This window comes from Neolamprologus brichardi, chromosome 11 (assembly GCF_056152115.1).
Source record: "Neolamprologus brichardi isolate AB-2024 chromosome 11, ASM5615211v1, whole genome shotgun sequence".
NCBI classification, from domain to species: Eukaryota; Metazoa; Chordata; class Actinopteri; order Cichliformes; family Cichlidae; genus Neolamprologus; species Neolamprologus brichardi.
Window position 1 is genome coordinate 5276789 of NC_142114.1, and position 18747 is coordinate 5295535.

Consider the following 18747-nt stretch of genomic DNA (forward strand, 5'->3'; position numbering starts at 1 on the left):
CTCCTGAGAAAGAAGAGGTGCTGCTGCGCATTCTTCACTGTTTTGTTCATGCGAACAGACCATGTGAGATCCTCTGCCAGATGTACACCTAGGAAATGGAAGCTGCTCACTCTCTCCACAGCAACACCGTTGATGGTGATGGGGGTGTGTGCTTCTCTACAACTCTGGAAGTCCACTATCAACTCCTTTGTCTTTATGACTTTGAGGGTGAAATGGTTCTCCGGGCACCACTGTGTCAGGGCGCTGACTTCCTCCCTGTAGGCCGTCTCATCACCTTTGGTGATAAGGGTTAGGGTTAGTATGTGTGGAAACACTCCAGCCAGCTCGACCTCAAGCATATTTGAAAGAATAGGATGATATGACTTTTTCCATGTATTTTGTAAAATATATCTATATAGATGTATATAGATATATATTAACAGAAAAAAGAAAAACAAAAAAGAAAACAAAAAACCAAAGGGAAAAAAAAGTACTTAATTTAAATGTGACAGTAATATCATTAATAACCTTCAATTGTCAAACTAATATATTTTTGGAAATATTCTACCTTATCAAGGCTTAATTACTGTTATAATTTAAAAACTGACAATTGTATTTAAAAAAATATTCTAGAAGGAATTGCAAATTGCAAACCATTAAAAAAAAATGTACATCTGTCAAATCCTCTACTTCAGATTAAATATGATAAACTTTATCTGAAAAATGTTTTCTTTTGTCTATAGGATGTTGACTACGGCTGGAATATTTGTCTTGTTGTCTATTCTAGGAAAGCTGAGTGGAAATTTGGGTGAGATTGAAAAATGTATTTAAGAAATATAATAAGTAAATGTGAATTTATTACAATTCTAGGATTTGGTTGATTTAACTCACGAAAAGATATTAAAAGTAAATAACTGGTTTGAAGAATTCATATTTAATTATATATTTTAATTAGATCAGTGATAAAGTGTTTTCAAAAAGATTATAGGAAAAATTCAATGGTGAAATTACTTACACCACTGTTAATTACATTTGGAAATTCTGTGCATCTTTCTATCTTTTAAATATTAAGGTGAAAATGTTGCCAGACTAGGACAAGTGGCTCAGTCTTCAACGTATGGGAATGCCAAACCCGAAAATGCCATTGATGGGAATCGTGCCAGCAACTTCAACCAGGGATCCTGTGCCGTTACAAACAACAACTTGAATCCGTGGTGGAGACTTGACCTTTTGAAGACATATAAAATCAACTCTGTGACTATCACCAACAGACAAGACTGTTGCCCTGAGAGGATCAATGGAGCTGAGATCCGCATTGGAAATTCACTTAATGACAATGGCAATGTGAATCCCAGGTAAACGAGCTATTTGTCTTATGCTTGATTGAAACTTTGTCATAACAGTCATATATGTGGCAATCATTAATTATGTTTATAAAAAAAAAATTCTACTTCTACCTCCTTTTTTAGAGTTAAGTCCACCATACAATTTCGAGCAGCATCTTAACTTTCTGAGAGGGACATTTATACAAATTTTTGTTTTACATTAGTCTTACGTTACTTGTTAATCTTTTTTCGTGTAATTTGTTTTCAGATGTGCTGTAATCTCATCTATCGCTGCTGGGGCATCACAAACCTTTGCATGCAATGGAATGGAAGGTCGCTACATAAACATCGTTATTCCTGGAAGAACAGAATACCTGACACTTTGTGAGGTGGAAGTTGATGGTACACTTTCAGGTAAATCTTGTCCAATTCTTCTCGTGTGTTCTGGGTTAAATGAACACATAATGGGTTTTGGAGTTTTTCTTATCATATTATTGCTAATATTTGCAACTTTTCAGAGAATAATGTTGCCAGACTTGGACAAGTGGCTCAGTCTTCAACGTATGGGAATGCCAAACCCGAAAATGCCATTGATGGGAATCGTGCCAGCAACTTCAACCAGGGATCCTGTGCCTGTACAAACAACAACTTGAATCCATGGTGGAGACTTGACCTTTTGAAGACATATAAAATCAACACTGTGACTATCACCAACAGACAAGACTGTTGCCCTGAGAGGATCAATGGAGCTGAGATCCGCATTGGAAATTCACTTAATGACAATGGCAATGCGAATCCCAGGTAAATGAGCTATTTATCTTATACTTGATTGAAACTTTGTCATAACAGTCATATATGTGGCAATCATTAATTATATATTTTTTTTAAAATTCTACTTCTACCTCCTTTTTTAGATTTAAGTCCACAATACAATTTCGAGCAGCATCTTAACTTTCTGAGAGGGACATTTATACAAATTTTTGTTTCACATTAGTCTTATGTTACTTGTAAATCTTTTTCCTTGTCATTTGGTTTTAGTTGTGCTATAATCTCATCTATCGCTGCTGGGGCATCACAAACCTTTGCATGCAATGGAATGGAAGGTCGCTACATAAACATCGTTATTCCTGGGAGAACAGAATACCTGACACTTTGTGAGGTGGAAGTTGATGGTACACTTTCAGGTAAATCTTGTCCAATTCTTCTTGTGTGTTCCACGTTTAATGAATACATTATGGTTTTTGGAGTTCTTCTTATCATATTATTGCTAATATTTACAACTTTTCAGAGAATAATGTTGCCAGACTTGGACAAGTGGCTCAGTCTTCAACGTATGGGAATGCCAAACCCGAAAATGCCATTGATGGGAATCGTGCCAGCAACTTCAACCAGGAATCCTGTGCCCATACAAACTATGACTTGAATCCATGGTGGAGACTTGACCTTTTGAAGACATATAAAATCAACACTGTGACTATCACCAACAGACAAGACTGTTGCCCTGAGAGGATCAATGGAGCTGAGATCCGCATTGGAAATTCACTTAATGACAATGGCAATGCGAATCCCAGGTAAATGAGCTATTTATCTTATACTTGATTGAAACTTTGTCATAACAGTCATATATTTGGCAATCATTAATTATATATTTTTTTTAAAATTCTACTTCTACCTCCTTTTTTAGATTTAAGTCCACGATACAATTTCGAGCAGCATCTTAAATTTCTGAGAGGGACATTTATACAAATTTTTGTTTCACATTAGTCTTATGTTACTTGTTAATCTTTTTTCTTGTCATTTGTTTTCAGATGTGCTGTAATCTCATCTATTGCTGCTGGGGCATCACAAACCTTTGCATGCAATGGAATGGAAGGTCGCTACATAAACATCGTTATTCCTGGAAGAACAGAATACCTGACACTTTGTGAGGTGGAAGTTGATGGTACACTTTCAGGTAAATCTTGTCCAATTCTTCTCGTGTGTTCTGGGTTAAATGAACACATAATGGGTTTTGGAGTTTTTCTTATCATATTATTGCTAATATTTGCAACTTTTCAGAGAATAATGTTGCCAGACTTGGACAAGTGGCTCAGTCTTCAACGTATGGGAATGCCAAACCCGAAAATGCCATTGATGGGAATCTTGCCAGCAACTTCAACCAGGGATCCTGTGCCTGTACAAACAACAACTTGAATCCATGGTGGAGACTTGACCTTTTGAAGACATATAAAATCAACACTGTGACTATCACCAACAGACAAGACTGTTGCCCTGAGAGGATCAATGGAGCTGAGATCCGCATTGGAAATTCACTTAATGACAATGGCAATGTGAATCCCAGGTAAATGAGCTATTTATCTTATACTTGATTGAAACTTTGTCATAACAGTCATATATGTGGCAATCATTAATTATATATTTTTTTTAAAATTCTACTTCTACCTCCTTTTTTAGATTTAAGTCCACGATACAATTTCGAGCAGCATCTTAAATTTCTGAGAGGGACATTTATACAAATTTTTGTTTCACATTAGTCTTATGTTACTTGTTAATCTTTTTTCTTGTCATTTGTTTTTAGATGTGCTGTAATCTCAACTATCGCTGCTGGGGCATCACAAACCTTTGCATGCAATGGAATGGAAGGTCGCTACATAAACATCGTTATTCCTGGGAGAACAGAATACCTGACACTTTGTGAGGTGGAAGTTGATGGTACACTTTCAGGTAAATCTTGTCCAATTCTTCTTGTGTGTTCCACGTTTAATGAATACATTATGGTTTTTGGAGTTTTTCTTATCATATTATTGCTAATATTTACAACTTTTCAGAGACGAATGTTGCCAGACTTGGACAAGTGGCTCAGTCTTCAACATATGGGAATGCCAAACCCGAAAATGCCATTGATGGGAATCGTGCCAGCAACTTCAACCAGGGATCCTGTGCCTGTACAAACAACAACTTGAATCCATGGTGGAGACTTGACCTTTTGAAGACATATAAAATCAACACTGTGACTATCACCAACAGACAAGACTGTTGCCCTGAGAGGATCAATGGAGCTGAGATCCGCATTGGAAATTCACTTAATGACAATGGCAATGTGAATCCCAGGTAAATGAGCTATTTATCTTATACTTGATTGAAACTTTGTCATAACAGTCATATATGTGGCAATCATTGATTATGTTTTTTTTAAAAATTCTACTTCTACCTACTTTTTTAGAGTTAAGTCCACCATAAATTTTCAAGCAGCATCTTAACTTTCTGAGAGGGACATTTAGACAAATTTTTGTTTTACATTAGTCTTATGTTACTTGTTAATCTTTTTTCTTGTCATTTGTTTTCAGATGTGCTGTAATCTCATCTATCGCTGCTGGGGCATCACAAACCTTTGCATGCAATGGAATGGAAGGTCGCTACATAAACATCGTTATTCCTGGAAGAACAGAATACCTGACACTTTGTGAGGTGGAAGTTGATGGTACACTTTCAGGTAAATCTTGTCCAATTCTTCTCGTGTGTTCTGGGTTAAATGAACACATAATGGGTTTTGGAGTTTTTCTTATCATATTATTGCTAATATTTGCAACTTTTCAGAGAATAATGTTGCCAGACTTGGACAAGTGGCTCAGTCTTCAACGTATGGGAATGCCAAACCCGAAAATGCCATTGATGGGAATCGTGCCAGCAACTTCAACCAGGGATCCTGTGCCTGTACAAACAACAACTTGAATCCATGGTGGAGACTTGACCTTTTGAAGACATATAAAATCAACACTGTGACTATCACCAACAGACAAGACTGTTGCCCTGAGAGGATCAATGGAGCTGAGATCCGCATTGGAAATTCACTTAATGACAATGGCAATGCGAATCCCAGGTAAATGAGCTATTTATCTTATACTTGATTGAAACTTTGTCATAACAGTCATATATGTGGCAATCATTAATTATATATTTTTTTTAAAATTCTACTTCTACCTCCTTTTTTAGATTTAAGTCCACAATACAATTTCGAGCAGCATCTTAACTTTCTGAGAGGGACATTTATACAAATTTTTGTTTCACATTAGTCTTATGTTACTTGTAAATCTTTTTCCTTGTCATTTGGTTTTAGTTGTGCTATAATCTCATCTATCGCTGCTGGGGCATCACAAACCTTTGCATGCAATGGAATGGAAGGTCGCTACATAAACATCGTTATTCCTGGGAGAACAGAATACCTGACACTTTGTGAGGTGGAAGTTGATGGTACACTTTCAGGTAAATCTTGTCCAATTCTTCTTGTGTGTTCCACGTTTAATGAATACATTATGGTTTTTGGAGTTCTTCTTATCATATTATTGCTAATATTTACAACTTTTCAGAGAATAATGTTGCCAGACTTGGACAAGTGGCTCAGTCTTCAACGTATGGGAATGCCAAACCCGAAAATGCCATTGATGGGAATCGTGCCAGCAACTTCAACCAGGAATCCTGTGCCCATACAAACTATGACTTGAATCCATGGTGGAGACTTGACCTTTTGAAGACATATAAAATCAACACTGTGACTATCACCAACAGACAAGACTGTTGCCCTGAGAGGATCAATGGAGCTGAGATCCGCATTGGAAATTCACTTAATGACAATGGCAATGCGAATCCCAGGTAAATGAGCTATTTATCTTATACTTGATTGAAACTTTGTCATAACAGTCATATATTTGGCAATCATTAATTATATATTTTTTTTAAAATTCTACTTCTACCTCCTTTTTTAGATTTAAGTCCACGATACAATTTCGAGCAGCATCTTAAATTTCTGAGAGGGACATTTATACAAATTTTTGTTTCACATTAGTCTTATGTTACTTGTTAATCTTTTTTCTTGTCATTTGTTTTCAGATGTGCTGTAATCTCATCTATTGCTGCTGGGGCATCACAAACCTTTGCATGCAATGGAATGGAAGGTCGCTACATAAACATCGTTATTCCTGGAAGAACAGAATACCTGACACTTTGTGAGGTGGAAGTTGATGGTACACTTTCAGGTAAATCTTGTCCAATTCTTCTCGTGTGTTCTGGGTTAAATGAACACATAATGGGTTTTGGAGTTTTTCTTATCATATTATTGCTAATATTTGCAACTTTTCAGAGAATAATGTTGCCAGACTTGGACAAGTGGCTCAGTCTTCAACGTATGGGAATGCCAAACCCGAAAATGCCATTGATGGGAATCTTGCCAGCAACTTCAACCAGGGATCCTGTGCCTGTACAAACAACAACTTGAATCCATGGTGGAGACTTGACCTTTTGAAGACATATAAAATCAACACTGTGACTATCACCAACAGACAAGACTGTTGCCCTGAGAGGATCAATGGAGCTGAGATCCGCATTGGAAATTCACTTAATGACAATGGCAATGTGAATCCCAGGTAAATGAGCTATTTATCTTATACTTGATTGAAACTTTGTCATAACAGTCATATATGTGGCAATCATTAATTATATATTTTTTTTAAAATTCTACTTCTACCTCCTTTTTTAGATTTAAGTCCACGATACAATTTCGAGCAGCATCTTAAATTTCTGAGAGGGACATTTATACAAATTTTTGTTTCACATTAGTCTTATGTTACTTGTTAATCTTTTTTCTTGTCATTTGTTTTTAGATGTGCTGTAATCTCAACTATCGCTGCTGGGGCATCACAAACCTTTGCATGCAATGGAATGGAAGGTCGCTACATAAACATCGTTATTCCTGGAAGAACAGAATACCTGACACTTTGTGAGGTGGAAGTTGATGGTACACTTTCAGGTAAATCTTGTCCAATTCTTCTCGTGTGTTCTGGGTTAAATGAACACATAATGGGTTTTGGAGTTTTTCTTATCATATTATTGCTAATATTTGCAACTTTTCAGAGAATAATGTTGCCAGACTTGGACAAGTGGCTCAGTCTTCAACGTATGGGAATGCCAAACCCGAAAATGCCATTGATGGGAATCGTGCCAGCAACTTCAACCAGGGATCCTGTGCCTGTACAAACAACAACTTGAATCCATGGTGGAGACTTGACCTTTTGAAGACATATAAAATCAACACTGTGACTATCACCAACAGACAAGACTGTTGCCCTGAGAGGATCAATGGAGCTGAGATCCGCATTGGAAATTCACTTAATGACAATGGCAATGTGAATCCCAGGTAAATGAGCTATTTATCTTATACTTGATTCAAATTTTTTCATAACCGTGATATATGTGGCAATCATTAATTATGTTTTTTTTAAAAATTCTACTTCTACCTCTTTTTTTAGAGTTAAGTTCATCAGGCAATTAAGAGCAGCACCTTGATTATCTGAAAATGACATTTATACAAACTTTTATTTTAGATTAATCTCATGTTACTTGTTGTCATTTGTTTTCAGATGTGCTGTAATCTCATCTATCGCTGCTGGGGCATCACAAACCTTTGCATGCAATGGAATGGAAGGTCGCTACATAAACATCGTTATTCCTGGAAGAACAGAATACCTGACACTTTGTGAGGTGGAAGTTGATGGTACACTTTCAGGTAAATCTTGTCCAATTCTTCTCGTGTGTTCTGGGTTAAATGAACACATAATGGGTTTTGGAGTTTTTCTTATCATATTATTGCTAATATTTGCAACTTTTCAGAGAATAATGTTGCCAGACTTGGACAAGTGGCTCAGTCTTCAACGTATGGGAATGCCAAACCCGAAAATGCCATTGATGGGAATCGTGCCAGCAACTTCAACCAGGGATCCTGTGCCTGTACAAACAACAACTTGAATCCATGGTGGAGACTTGACCTTTTGAAGACATATAAAATCAACACTGTGACTATCACCAACAGACAAGACTGTTGCCCTGAGAGGATCAATGGAGCTGAGATCCGCATTGGAAATTCACTTAATGACAATGGCAATGCGAATCCCAGGTAAATGAGCTATTTATCTTATACTTGATTGAAACTTTGTCATAACAGTCATATATGTGGCAATCATTAATTATATATTTTTTTTAAAATTCTACTTCTACCTCCTTTTTTAGATTTAAGTCCACAATACAATTTCGAGCAGCATCTTAACTTTCTGAGAGGGACATTTATACAAATTTTTGTTTCACATTAGTCTTATGTTACTTGTAAATCTTTTTCCTTGTCATTTGGTTTTAGTTGTGCTATAATCTCATCTATCGCTGCTGGGGCATCACAAACCTTTGCATGCAATGGAATGGAAGGTCGCTACATAAACATCGTTATTCCTGGGAGAACAGAATACCTGACACTTTGTGAGGTGGAAGTTGATGGTACACTTTCAGGTAAATCTTGTCCAATTCTTCTTGTGTGTTCCACGTTTAATGAATACATTATGGTTTTTGGAGTTTTTCTTATCATATTATTGCTAATATTTACAACTTTTCAGAGACGAATGTTGCCAGACTTGGACAAGTGGCTCAGTCTTCAACGTATGGGAATGCCAAACCCGAAAATGCCATTGATGGGAATCGTGCCAGCAACTTCAACCAGGGATCCTGTGCCTGTACAAACAACAACTTGAATCCATGGTGGAGACTTGACCTTTTGAAGACATATAAAATCAACACTGTGACTATCACCAACAGACAAGACTGTTGCCCTGAGAGGATCAATGGAGCTGAGATCCGCATTGGAAATTCACTTAATGACAATGGCAATGTGAATCCCAGGTAAATGAGCTATTTATCTTATACTTGATTGAAACTTTGTCATAACAGTCATATATGTGGCAATCATTGATTATGTTTTTTTTAAAAATTCTACTTCTACCTACTTTTTTAGAGTTAAGTCCACCATAAATTTTCAAGCAGCATCTTAACTTTCTGAGAGGGACATTTAGACAAATTTTTGTTTTACATTAGTCTTATGTTACTTGTTAATCTTTTTTCTTGTCATTTGTTTTCAGATGTGCTGTAATCTCATCTATCGCTGCTGGGGCATCACAAACCTTTGCATGCAATGGAATGGAAGGTCGCTACATAAACATCGTTATTCCTGGGAGAACAGAATACCTGACACTTTGTGAGGTGGAAGTTGATGGTACACTTTCAGGTAAATCTTGTCCAATTCTTCTTGTGTGTTCCACGTTTAATGAATACATTATGGTTTTTGGAGTTCTTCTTATCATATTATTGCTAATATTTACAACTTTTCAGAGAATAATGTTGCCAGACTTGGACAAGTGGCTCAGTCTTCAACGTATGGGAATGCCAAACCCGAAAATGCCATTGATGGGAATCGTGCCAGCAACTTCAACCAGGGATCCTGTGCCCATACAAACTATGACTTGAATCCATGGTGGAGACTTGACCTTTTGAAGACATATAAAATCAACACTGTGACTATCACCAACAGACAAGACTGTTGCCCTGAGAGGATCAATGGAGCTGAGATCCGCATTGGAAATTCACTTAATGACAATGGCAATGCGAATCCCAGGTAAATGAGCTATTTATCTTATACTTGATTGAAACTTTGTCATAACAGTCATATATTTGGCAATCATTAATTATATATTTTTTTTAAAATTCTACTTCTACCTCCTTTTTTAGATTTAAGTCCACGATACAATTTCGAGCAGCATCTTAAATTTCTGAGAGGGACATTTATACAAATTTTTGTTTCACATTAGTCTTATGTTACTTGTTAATCTTTTTTCTTGTCATTTGTTTTCAGATGTGCTGTAATCTCATCTATCGCTGCTGGGGCATCACAAACCTTTGCATGCAATGGAATGGAAGGTCGCTACATAAACATCGTTATTCCTGGAAGAACAGAATACCTGACACTTTGTGAGGTGGAAGTTGATGGTACACTTTCAGGTAAATCTTGTCCAATTCTTCTCGTGTGTTCTGGGTTAAATGAACACATAATGGGTTTTGGAGTTTTTCTTATCATATTATTGCTAATATTTGCAACTTTTCAGAGAATAATGTTGCCAGACTTGGACAAGTGGCTCAGTCTTCAACGTATGGGAATGCCAAACCCGAAAATGCCATTGATGGGAATCGTGCCAGCAACTTCAACCAGGGATCCTGTGCCTGTACAAACAACAACTTGAATCCATGGTGGAGACTTGACCTTTTGAAGACATATAAAATCAACACTGTGACTATCACCAACAGACAAGACTGTTGCCCTGAGAGGATCAATGGAGCTGATATCCGCATTGGAAATTCACTTAATGACAATGGCAATGCGAATCCCAGGTAAATGAGCTATTTATCTTATACTTGATTGAAACTTTGTCATAACAGTCATATATGTGGCAATCATTAATTATATATTTTTTTTAAAATTCTACTTCTACCTCCTTTTTTAGATTTAAGTCCACAATACAATTTCGAGCAGCATCTTAACTTTCTGAGAGGGACATTTATACAAATTTTTGTTTCACATTAGTCTTATGTTACTTGTAAATCTTTTTCCTTGTCATTTGGTTTTAGTTGTGCTATAATCTCATCTATCGCTGCTGGGGCATCACAAACCTTTGCATGCAATGGAATGGAAGGTCGCTACATAAACATCGTTATTCCTGGGAGAACAGAATACCTGACACTTTGTGAGGTGGAAGTTGATGGTACACTTTCAGGTAAATCTTGTCCAATTCTTCTTGTGTGTTCCACGTTTAATGAATACATTATGGTTTTTGGAGTTTTTCTTATCATATTATTGCTAATATTTACAACTTTTCAGAGACGAATGTTGCCAGACTTGGACAAGTGGCTCAGTCTTCAACGTATGGGAATGCCAAACCCGAAAATGCCATTGATGGGAATCGTGCCAGCAACTTCAACCAGGGATCCTGTGCCTGTACAAACAACAACTTGAATCCATGGTGGAGACTTGACCTTTTGAAGACATATAAAATCAACACTGTGACTATCACCAACAGACAAGACTGTTGCCCTGAGAGGATCAATGGAGCTGAGATCCGCATTGGAAATTCACTTAATGACAATGGCAATGTGAATCCCAGGTAAATGAGCTATTTATCTTATACTTGATTGAAACTTTGTCATAACAGTCATATATGTGGCAATCATTGATTATGTTTTTTTTAAAAATTCTACTTCTACCTACTTTTTTAGAGTTAAGTCCACCATAAATTTTCAAGCAGCATCTTAACTTTCTGAGAGGGACATTTAGACAAATTTTTGTTTTACATTAGTCTTATGTTACTTGTTAATCTTTTTTCTTGTCATTTGTTTTCAGATGTGCTGTAATCTCATCTATCGCTGCTGGGGCATCACAAACCTTTGCATGCAATGGAATGGAAGGTCGCTACATAAACATCGTTATTCCTGGGAGAACAGAATACCTGACACTTTGTGAGGTGGAAGTTGATGGTACACTTTCAGGTAAATCTTGTCCAATTCTTCTTGTGTGTTCCACGTTTAATGAATACATTATGGTTTTTGGAGTTCTTCTTATCATATTATTGCTAATATTTACAACTTTTCAGAGAATAATGTTGCCAGACTTGGACAAGTGGCTCAGTCTTCAACGTATGGGAATGCCAAACCCGAAAATGCCATTGATGGGAATCGTGCCAGCAACTTCAACCAGGAATCCTGTGCCCATACAAACTATGACTTGAATCCATGGTGGAGACTTGACCTTTTGAAGACATATAAAATCAACACTGTGACTATCACCAACAGACAAGACTGTTGCCCTGAGAGGATCAATGGAGCTGAGATCCGCATTGGAAATTCACTTAATGACAATGGCAATGCGAATCCCAGGTAAATGAGCTATTTATCTTATACTTGATTGAAACTTTGTCATAACAGTCATATATTTGGCAATCATTAATTATATATTTTTTTTAAAATTCTACTTCTACCTCCTTTTTTAGATTTAAGTCCACGATACAATTTCGAGCAGCATCTTAAATTTCTGAGAGGGACATTTATACAAATTTTTGTTTCACATTAGTCTTATGTTACTTGTTAATCTTTTTTCTTGTCATTTGTTTTCAGATGTGCTGTAATCTCATCTATCGCTGCTGGGGCATCACAAACCTTTGCATGCAATGGAATGGAAGGTCGCTACATAAACATCGTTATTCCTGGAAGAACAGAATACCTGACACTTTGTGAGGTGGAAGTTGATGGTACACTTTCAGGTAAATCTTGTCCAATTCTTCTCGTGTGTTCTGGGTTAAATGAACACATAATGGGTTTTGGAGTTTTTCTTATCATATTATTGCTAATATTTGCAACTTTTCAGAGAATAATGTTGCCAGACTTGGACAAGTGGCTCAGTCTTCAACGTATGGGAATGCCAAACCCGAAAATGCCATTGATGGGAATCGTGCCAGCAACTTCAACCAGGGATCCTGTGCCTGTACAAACAACAACTTGAATCCATGGTGGAGACTTGACCTTTTGAAGACATATAAAATCAACACTGTGACTATCACCAACAGACAAGACTGTTGCCCTGAGAGGATCAATGGAGCTGAGATCCGCATTGGAAATTCACTTAATGACAATGGCAATGTGAATCCCAGGTAAATGAGCTATTTATCTTATACTTGATTGAAACTTTGTCATAACAGTCATATATGTGGCAATCATTAATTATATATTTTTTTTAAAATTCTACTTCTACCTCCTTTTTTAGATTTAAGTCCACGATACAATTTCGAGCAGCATCTTAAATTTCTGAGAGGGACATTTATACAAATTTTTGTTTCACATTAGTCTTATGTTACTTGTTAATCTTTTTTCTTGTCATTTGTTTTTAGATGTGCTGTAATCTCAACTATCGCTGCTGGGGCATCACAAACCTTTGCATGCAATGGAATGGAAGGTCGCTACATAAACATCGTTATTCCTGGAAGAACAGAATACCTGACACTTTGTGAGGTGGAAGTTGATGGTACACTTTCAGGTAAATCTTGTCCAATTCTTCTCGTGTTTTCTGGGTTAAATGAACACATAATGGGTTTTGGAGTTTTTCTTATCATATTATTGCTAATATTTGCAACTTTTCAGAGAATAATGTTGCCAGACTTGGACAAGTGGCTCAGTCTTCAACGTATGGGAATGCCAAACCCGAAAATGCCATTGATGGGAATCGTGCCAGCAACTTCAACCAGGGATCCTGTGCCTGTACAAACAACAACTTGAATCCATGGTGGAGACTTGACCTTTTGAAGACATATAAAATCAACACTGTGACTATCACCAACAGACAAGACTGTTGCCCTGAGAGGATCAATGGAGCTGAGATCCGCATTGGAAATTCACTTAATGACAATGGCAATGCGAATCCCAGGTAAATGAGCTATTTATCTTATACTTGATTGAAACTTTGTCATAACAGTCATATATGTGGCAATCATTAATTATGTTTTTTTTAAAAATTCTACTTCTACCTCTTTTTTTAGAGTTAAGTTCATCAGGCAATTAAGAGCAGCACCTTGATTATCTGAAAATGACATTTATACAAACTTTTATTTTAGATTAATCTCATGTTACTTGTTGTCATTTGTTTTCAGATGTGCTGTAATCTCATCTATCGCTGCTGGGGCATCACAAACCTTTGCATGCAATGGAATGGAAGGTCGCTACATAAACATCGTTATTCCTGGAAGAACAGAATACCTGACACTTTGTGAGGTGGAAGTTGATGGTACACTTTCAGGTAAATCTTGTCCAATTCTTCTCGTGTGTTCTGGGTTAAATGAACACATAATGGGTTTTGGAGTTTTTCTTATCATATTATTGCTAATGTTTGCAACTTTTCAGAGAATAATGTTGCCAGACTTGGACAAGTGGCTCAGTCTTCAACGTATGGGAATGCCAAACCCGAAAATGCCATTGATGGGAATCGTGCCAGCAACTTCAACCAGGGATCCTGTGCCTGTACAAACAACAACTTGAATCCATGGTGGAGACTTGACCTTTTGAAGACATATAAAATCAACACTGTGACTATCACCAACAGACAAGACTGTTGCCCTGAGAGGATCAATGGAGCTGATATCCGCATTGGAAATTCACTTAATGACAATGGCAATGCGAATCCCAGGTAAATGAGCTATTTATCTTATACTTGATTGAAACTTTGTCATAACAGTCATATATGTGGCAATCATTAATTATGTTTTTTTTAAAAATTCTACTTCGACCTCCTTTTTTAGAGTTAAGTCCACGATACAATTTCGAACAGCATCTTAAATTTCTGAGAGGGACATTTATACAAATTTTTGTTTCACATTAGTCTTATGTTACTTGTAAATCTTTTTCCTTGTCATTTGGTTTTAGTTGTGCTATAATCTCATCTATCGCTGCTGGGGCATCACAAACCTTTGCATGCAATGGAATGGAAGGTCGCTACATAAACATCGTTATTCCTGGGAGAACAGAATACCTGACACTTTGTGAGGTGGAAGTTGATGGTACACTTTCAGGTAAATCTTGTCCAATTCTTCTCGTGTGTTCTGGGTTAAATGAACACATAATGGGTTTTGGAGTTTTTCTTATCATATTATTGCTAATATTTGCAACTTTTCAGAGACTAATGTTGCCAGACTAGGACAAGTGAGTCAGTCTTCAACGTATGGGAATGCCAAACCCGAAAATGCCATTGATGGGAATCGTGCCAGCAACTTCAACCAGGGATCCTGTGCCTGTACAAACAACAACTTGAATCCATGGTGGAGACTTGACCTTTTGAAGACATATAAAATCAACACTGTGACTATCACCAACAGACAAGACTGTTGCCCTGAGAGGATCAATGGAGCTGAGATCCGCATTGGAAATTCACTTAATGACAATGGCAATGTGAATCCCAGGTAAATGAGCTATTTATCTTATACTTGATTCAAATTTTTTCATAACCATCATATATTTGGCAATCATTAATTTTGTTTGTAAAAGATTTCTACTTCTACCTCTTTTTTTAGAGTTAAGTTCATCAGGCAATTAAGAGCAGCACCTTGATTATCTGAAAATGACATTTATACAAACTTTTATTTTAGATGAATCTTATGTCACTTGTTGTCATTTGTTTTCAGATGTGCTGTAATCTCATCTATCGCTGCTGGGGCATCACAAACCTTTGCATGCAATGGAATGGAAGGTCGCTACATAAACATCGTTATTCCTGGGAGAACAGAATACCTGACACTTTGTGAGGTGGAAGTTGATGGTACACTTTCAGGTAAATCTTGACCAATTCTTCTTGTGTGTTCCACGTTTAATGAATACAACATGGATTTTGGAGTTCTTCTTATCATATTATTGTTAATATTTACAACTTTTCAGAGACGAATGTTGCCAGACTTGGACAAGTGGCTCAGTCTTCAACGTATGGGAATGCCAAACCCGAAAATGCCATTGATGGGAATCGTGCCAGCAACTTCAACCAGGAATCCTGTGCCCATACAAACTATGACTTGAATCCATGGTGGAGACTTGACCTTTTGAAGACATATAAAATCAACACTGTGACTATCACCAACAGACAAGACTGTTGCCCTGAGAGGATCAATGGAGCTGAGATCCGCATTGGAAATTCACTTAATGACAATGGCAATGTGAATCCCAGGTAAATGAGCTATTTATCTTATACTTGATTGAAACTTTGTCATAACAGTCATATATGTGGCAATCATTGATTATGTTTTTTTTAAAAATTCTACTTCTACCTCCTTTTTTAGAGTTAAGTCCACCATAAATTTTCGAGCAGCATCTTAACTTTCCGAGAGGGACATTTAGACAAATTTTTGTTTTACATTAGTCTTATGTTACTTGTTAATCTTTTTTCTTGTCATTTTTTTTTAGATGTGCTGTAATCTCATCTATCGCTGCTGGGGCATCACAAACCTTTGCATGCAATGGAATGGAAGGCCGCTACATAAACATCGTTATTCCTGGAAGAACAGAATACCTGACACTTTGTGAGGTGGAAGTTGATGGTACACTTTCAGGTAAATCTTGTCCAATTCTTCTCGTGTGTTCTGGGTTAAATGAACACATAATGGGTTTTGGAGTTTTTCTTATCATATTATTGCTAATATTTGCAACTTTTCAGAGAATAATGTTGCCAGACTTGGACAAGTGGCTCAGTCTTCAACGTATGGGAATGCCAAACCCGAAAATGCCATTGATGGGAATCGTGCCAGCAACTTCAACCAGGGATCCTGTGCCTGTACAAACAACAACTTGAATCCATGGTGGAGACTTGACCTTTTGAAGACATATAAAATCAACACTGTGACTATCACCAACAGACAAGACTGTTGCCCTGAGAGGATCAATGGAGCTGAGATCCGCATTGGAAATTCACTTAATGACAATGGCAATGCGAATCCCAGGTAAATGAGCTATTTATCTTATACTTGATTGAAACTTTGTCATAACAGTCATATATGTGGCAATCATTAATTATGTTTTTTTAAAATTCTACTTCTACCTCCTTTTTTAGATTTAAGTCCACGATACAATTTCGAGCAGCATCTTAAATTTCTGAGAGGGACATTTATACAAATTTTTGTTTCACATTAGTCTTATGTTACTTGTTAATCTTTTTCCTTGTCATTTGGTTTTAGATGTGCTGTAATCTCATCTATCGCTGCTGGGGCATCACAAACCTTTGCATGCAATGGAATGGAAGGTCGCTACATAAACATCGTTATTCCTGGGAGAACAGAATACCTGACACTTTGTGAGGTGGAAGTTGATGGTACACTTTCAGGTAAATCTTGTCCAATTCTTCTCGTGTGTTCTGGGTTAAATGAACACATAATGGGTTTTGGAGTTTTTCTTATCATATTATTGCTAATATTTGCAACTTTTCAGAGACTAATGTTGCCAGACTTGGACAAGTGAGTCAGTCTTCAACGTATGGGAATGCCAAACCCGAAAATGCCATTGATGGGAATCGTGCCAGCAACTTCAACCAGGGATCCTGTGCCTGTACAAACAACAACTTGAATCCATGGTGGAGACTTGACCTTTTGAAGACATATAAAATCAACACTGTGACTATCACCAACAGACAAGACTGTTGCCCTGAGAGGATCAATGGAGCTGAGATCCGCATTGGAAATTCACTTAATGACAATGGCAATGTGAATCCCAGGTAAATGAGCTATTTATCTTATACTTGATTCAAATTTTTTCATAACCATCATATATTTGGCAATCATTAATTTTGTTTGTAAAAGATTTCTACTTCTACCTCTTTTTTTAGAGTTAAGTTCATCAGGCAATTAAGAGCAGCACCTTGATTATCTGAAAATGACATTTATACAAACTTTTATTTTAGATGAATCTTATGTCACTTGTTGTCATTTGTTTTCAGATGTGCTGTAATCTCATCTATCGCTGCTGGGGCATCACAAACCTTTGCATGCAATGGAATGGAAGGTCGCTACATAAACATCGTTATTCCTGGGAGAACAGAATACCTGACACTTTGTGAGGTGGAAGTTGATGGTACACTTTCAGGTAAATCTTGACCAATTCTTCTTGTGTGTTCCACGTTTAATGAATACAACATGGATTTTGGAGTTCTTCTTATCATATTATTGTTAATATTTACAACTTTTCAGAGACGAATGTTGCCAGACTTGGACAAGTGGCTCAGTCTTCAACGTATGGGAATGCCAAACCCGAAAATGCCATTGATGGGAATCGTGCCAGCAACTTCAACCAGGAATCCTGTGCCCATACAAACTATGACTTGAATCCATGGTGGAGACTTGACCTTTTGAAGACAAATAAAATCAACACTGTGACTATCACCAACAGACAAGACTGTTGCCCTGAGAGGATCAATGGAGCTGAGATCCGCATTGGAAATTCACTTACTGACAATGGCAATGTGAATCCCAGGTAAATGAGCTATTTATCTTATACTTGATTGAAACTTTGTCATAACAGTCATATATGTGGCAATCATTGATTATGTTTTTTTTAAAAATTCTACTTCTACCTCCTTTTTTAGAGTTAAGTCCACCATAAATTTTCGAGCAGCATCTTAACTTTCTGAGAGGGACATTTATACAAATTTTTGTTTTACATTAGTCTTATGTTACTTGTTAATCTTTTTTCTTGTCATTTGTTTTCAGATGTGCTGTAATCTCATCTATCGCTGCTGGGGCATCACAAACCTTTGCATGCAATGGAATGGAAGGTCGCTACATAAACATCGTTATTCCTGGGAGAACAGAATACCTGACACTTTGTGAGGTGGAAGTTGATGGTACACTTTCAGGTAAATCTTGTCCAATTCTTCTCGTGTGTTCTGGGTTAAATGAACACATAATGGGTTTTGGAGTTTTTCTTATCATATTATTGCTAATATTTGCAACTTTTCAGAGAATAATGTTGCCAGACTTGGACAAGTGGCTCAGTCTTCAACGTATGGGAA

At 37.0% G+C, this 18747-nt stretch overlaps 1 protein-coding gene across 1 annotated transcript; it reads left to right on the plus strand.

Moving 5' to 3' along the window:
• The first annotated feature begins 723 nt into the window (after positions 1 to 723).
• On the plus strand, positions 724 to 18702 carry LOC148100442 (uncharacterized). The gene is given in 48 exon segments (XM_087847901.1): positions 724 to 787; positions 1052 to 1334; positions 1573 to 1718; positions 1823 to 2105; positions 2343 to 2511; positions 2595 to 2875; positions 3113 to 3258; positions 3363 to 3645; positions 3883 to 4028; positions 4133 to 4415; positions 4652 to 4797; positions 4902 to 5184; positions 5422 to 5567; positions 5672 to 5954; positions 6192 to 6337; positions 6442 to 6724; positions 6962 to 7155; positions 7158 to 7494; positions 7718 to 7890; positions 7968 to 8250; positions 8488 to 8658; positions 8697 to 9020; positions 9257 to 9402; positions 9507 to 9789; positions 10027 to 10195; positions 10279 to 10559; positions 10797 to 10942; positions 11047 to 11329; positions 11566 to 11711; positions 11816 to 12098; positions 12336 to 12481; positions 12586 to 12868; positions 13106 to 13305; positions 13356 to 13638; positions 13862 to 14007; positions 14112 to 14394; positions 14631 to 14824; positions 14827 to 15163; positions 15386 to 15531; positions 15636 to 15918; positions 16155 to 16300; positions 16405 to 16687; positions 16922 to 17094; positions 17172 to 17454; positions 17677 to 17847; positions 17886 to 18209; positions 18446 to 18591; positions 18698 to 18702. Coding segments are annotated over 48 exon segments (10422 nt in total).
• The last annotated feature ends 45 nt before the right edge of the window (positions 18703 to 18747 follow it).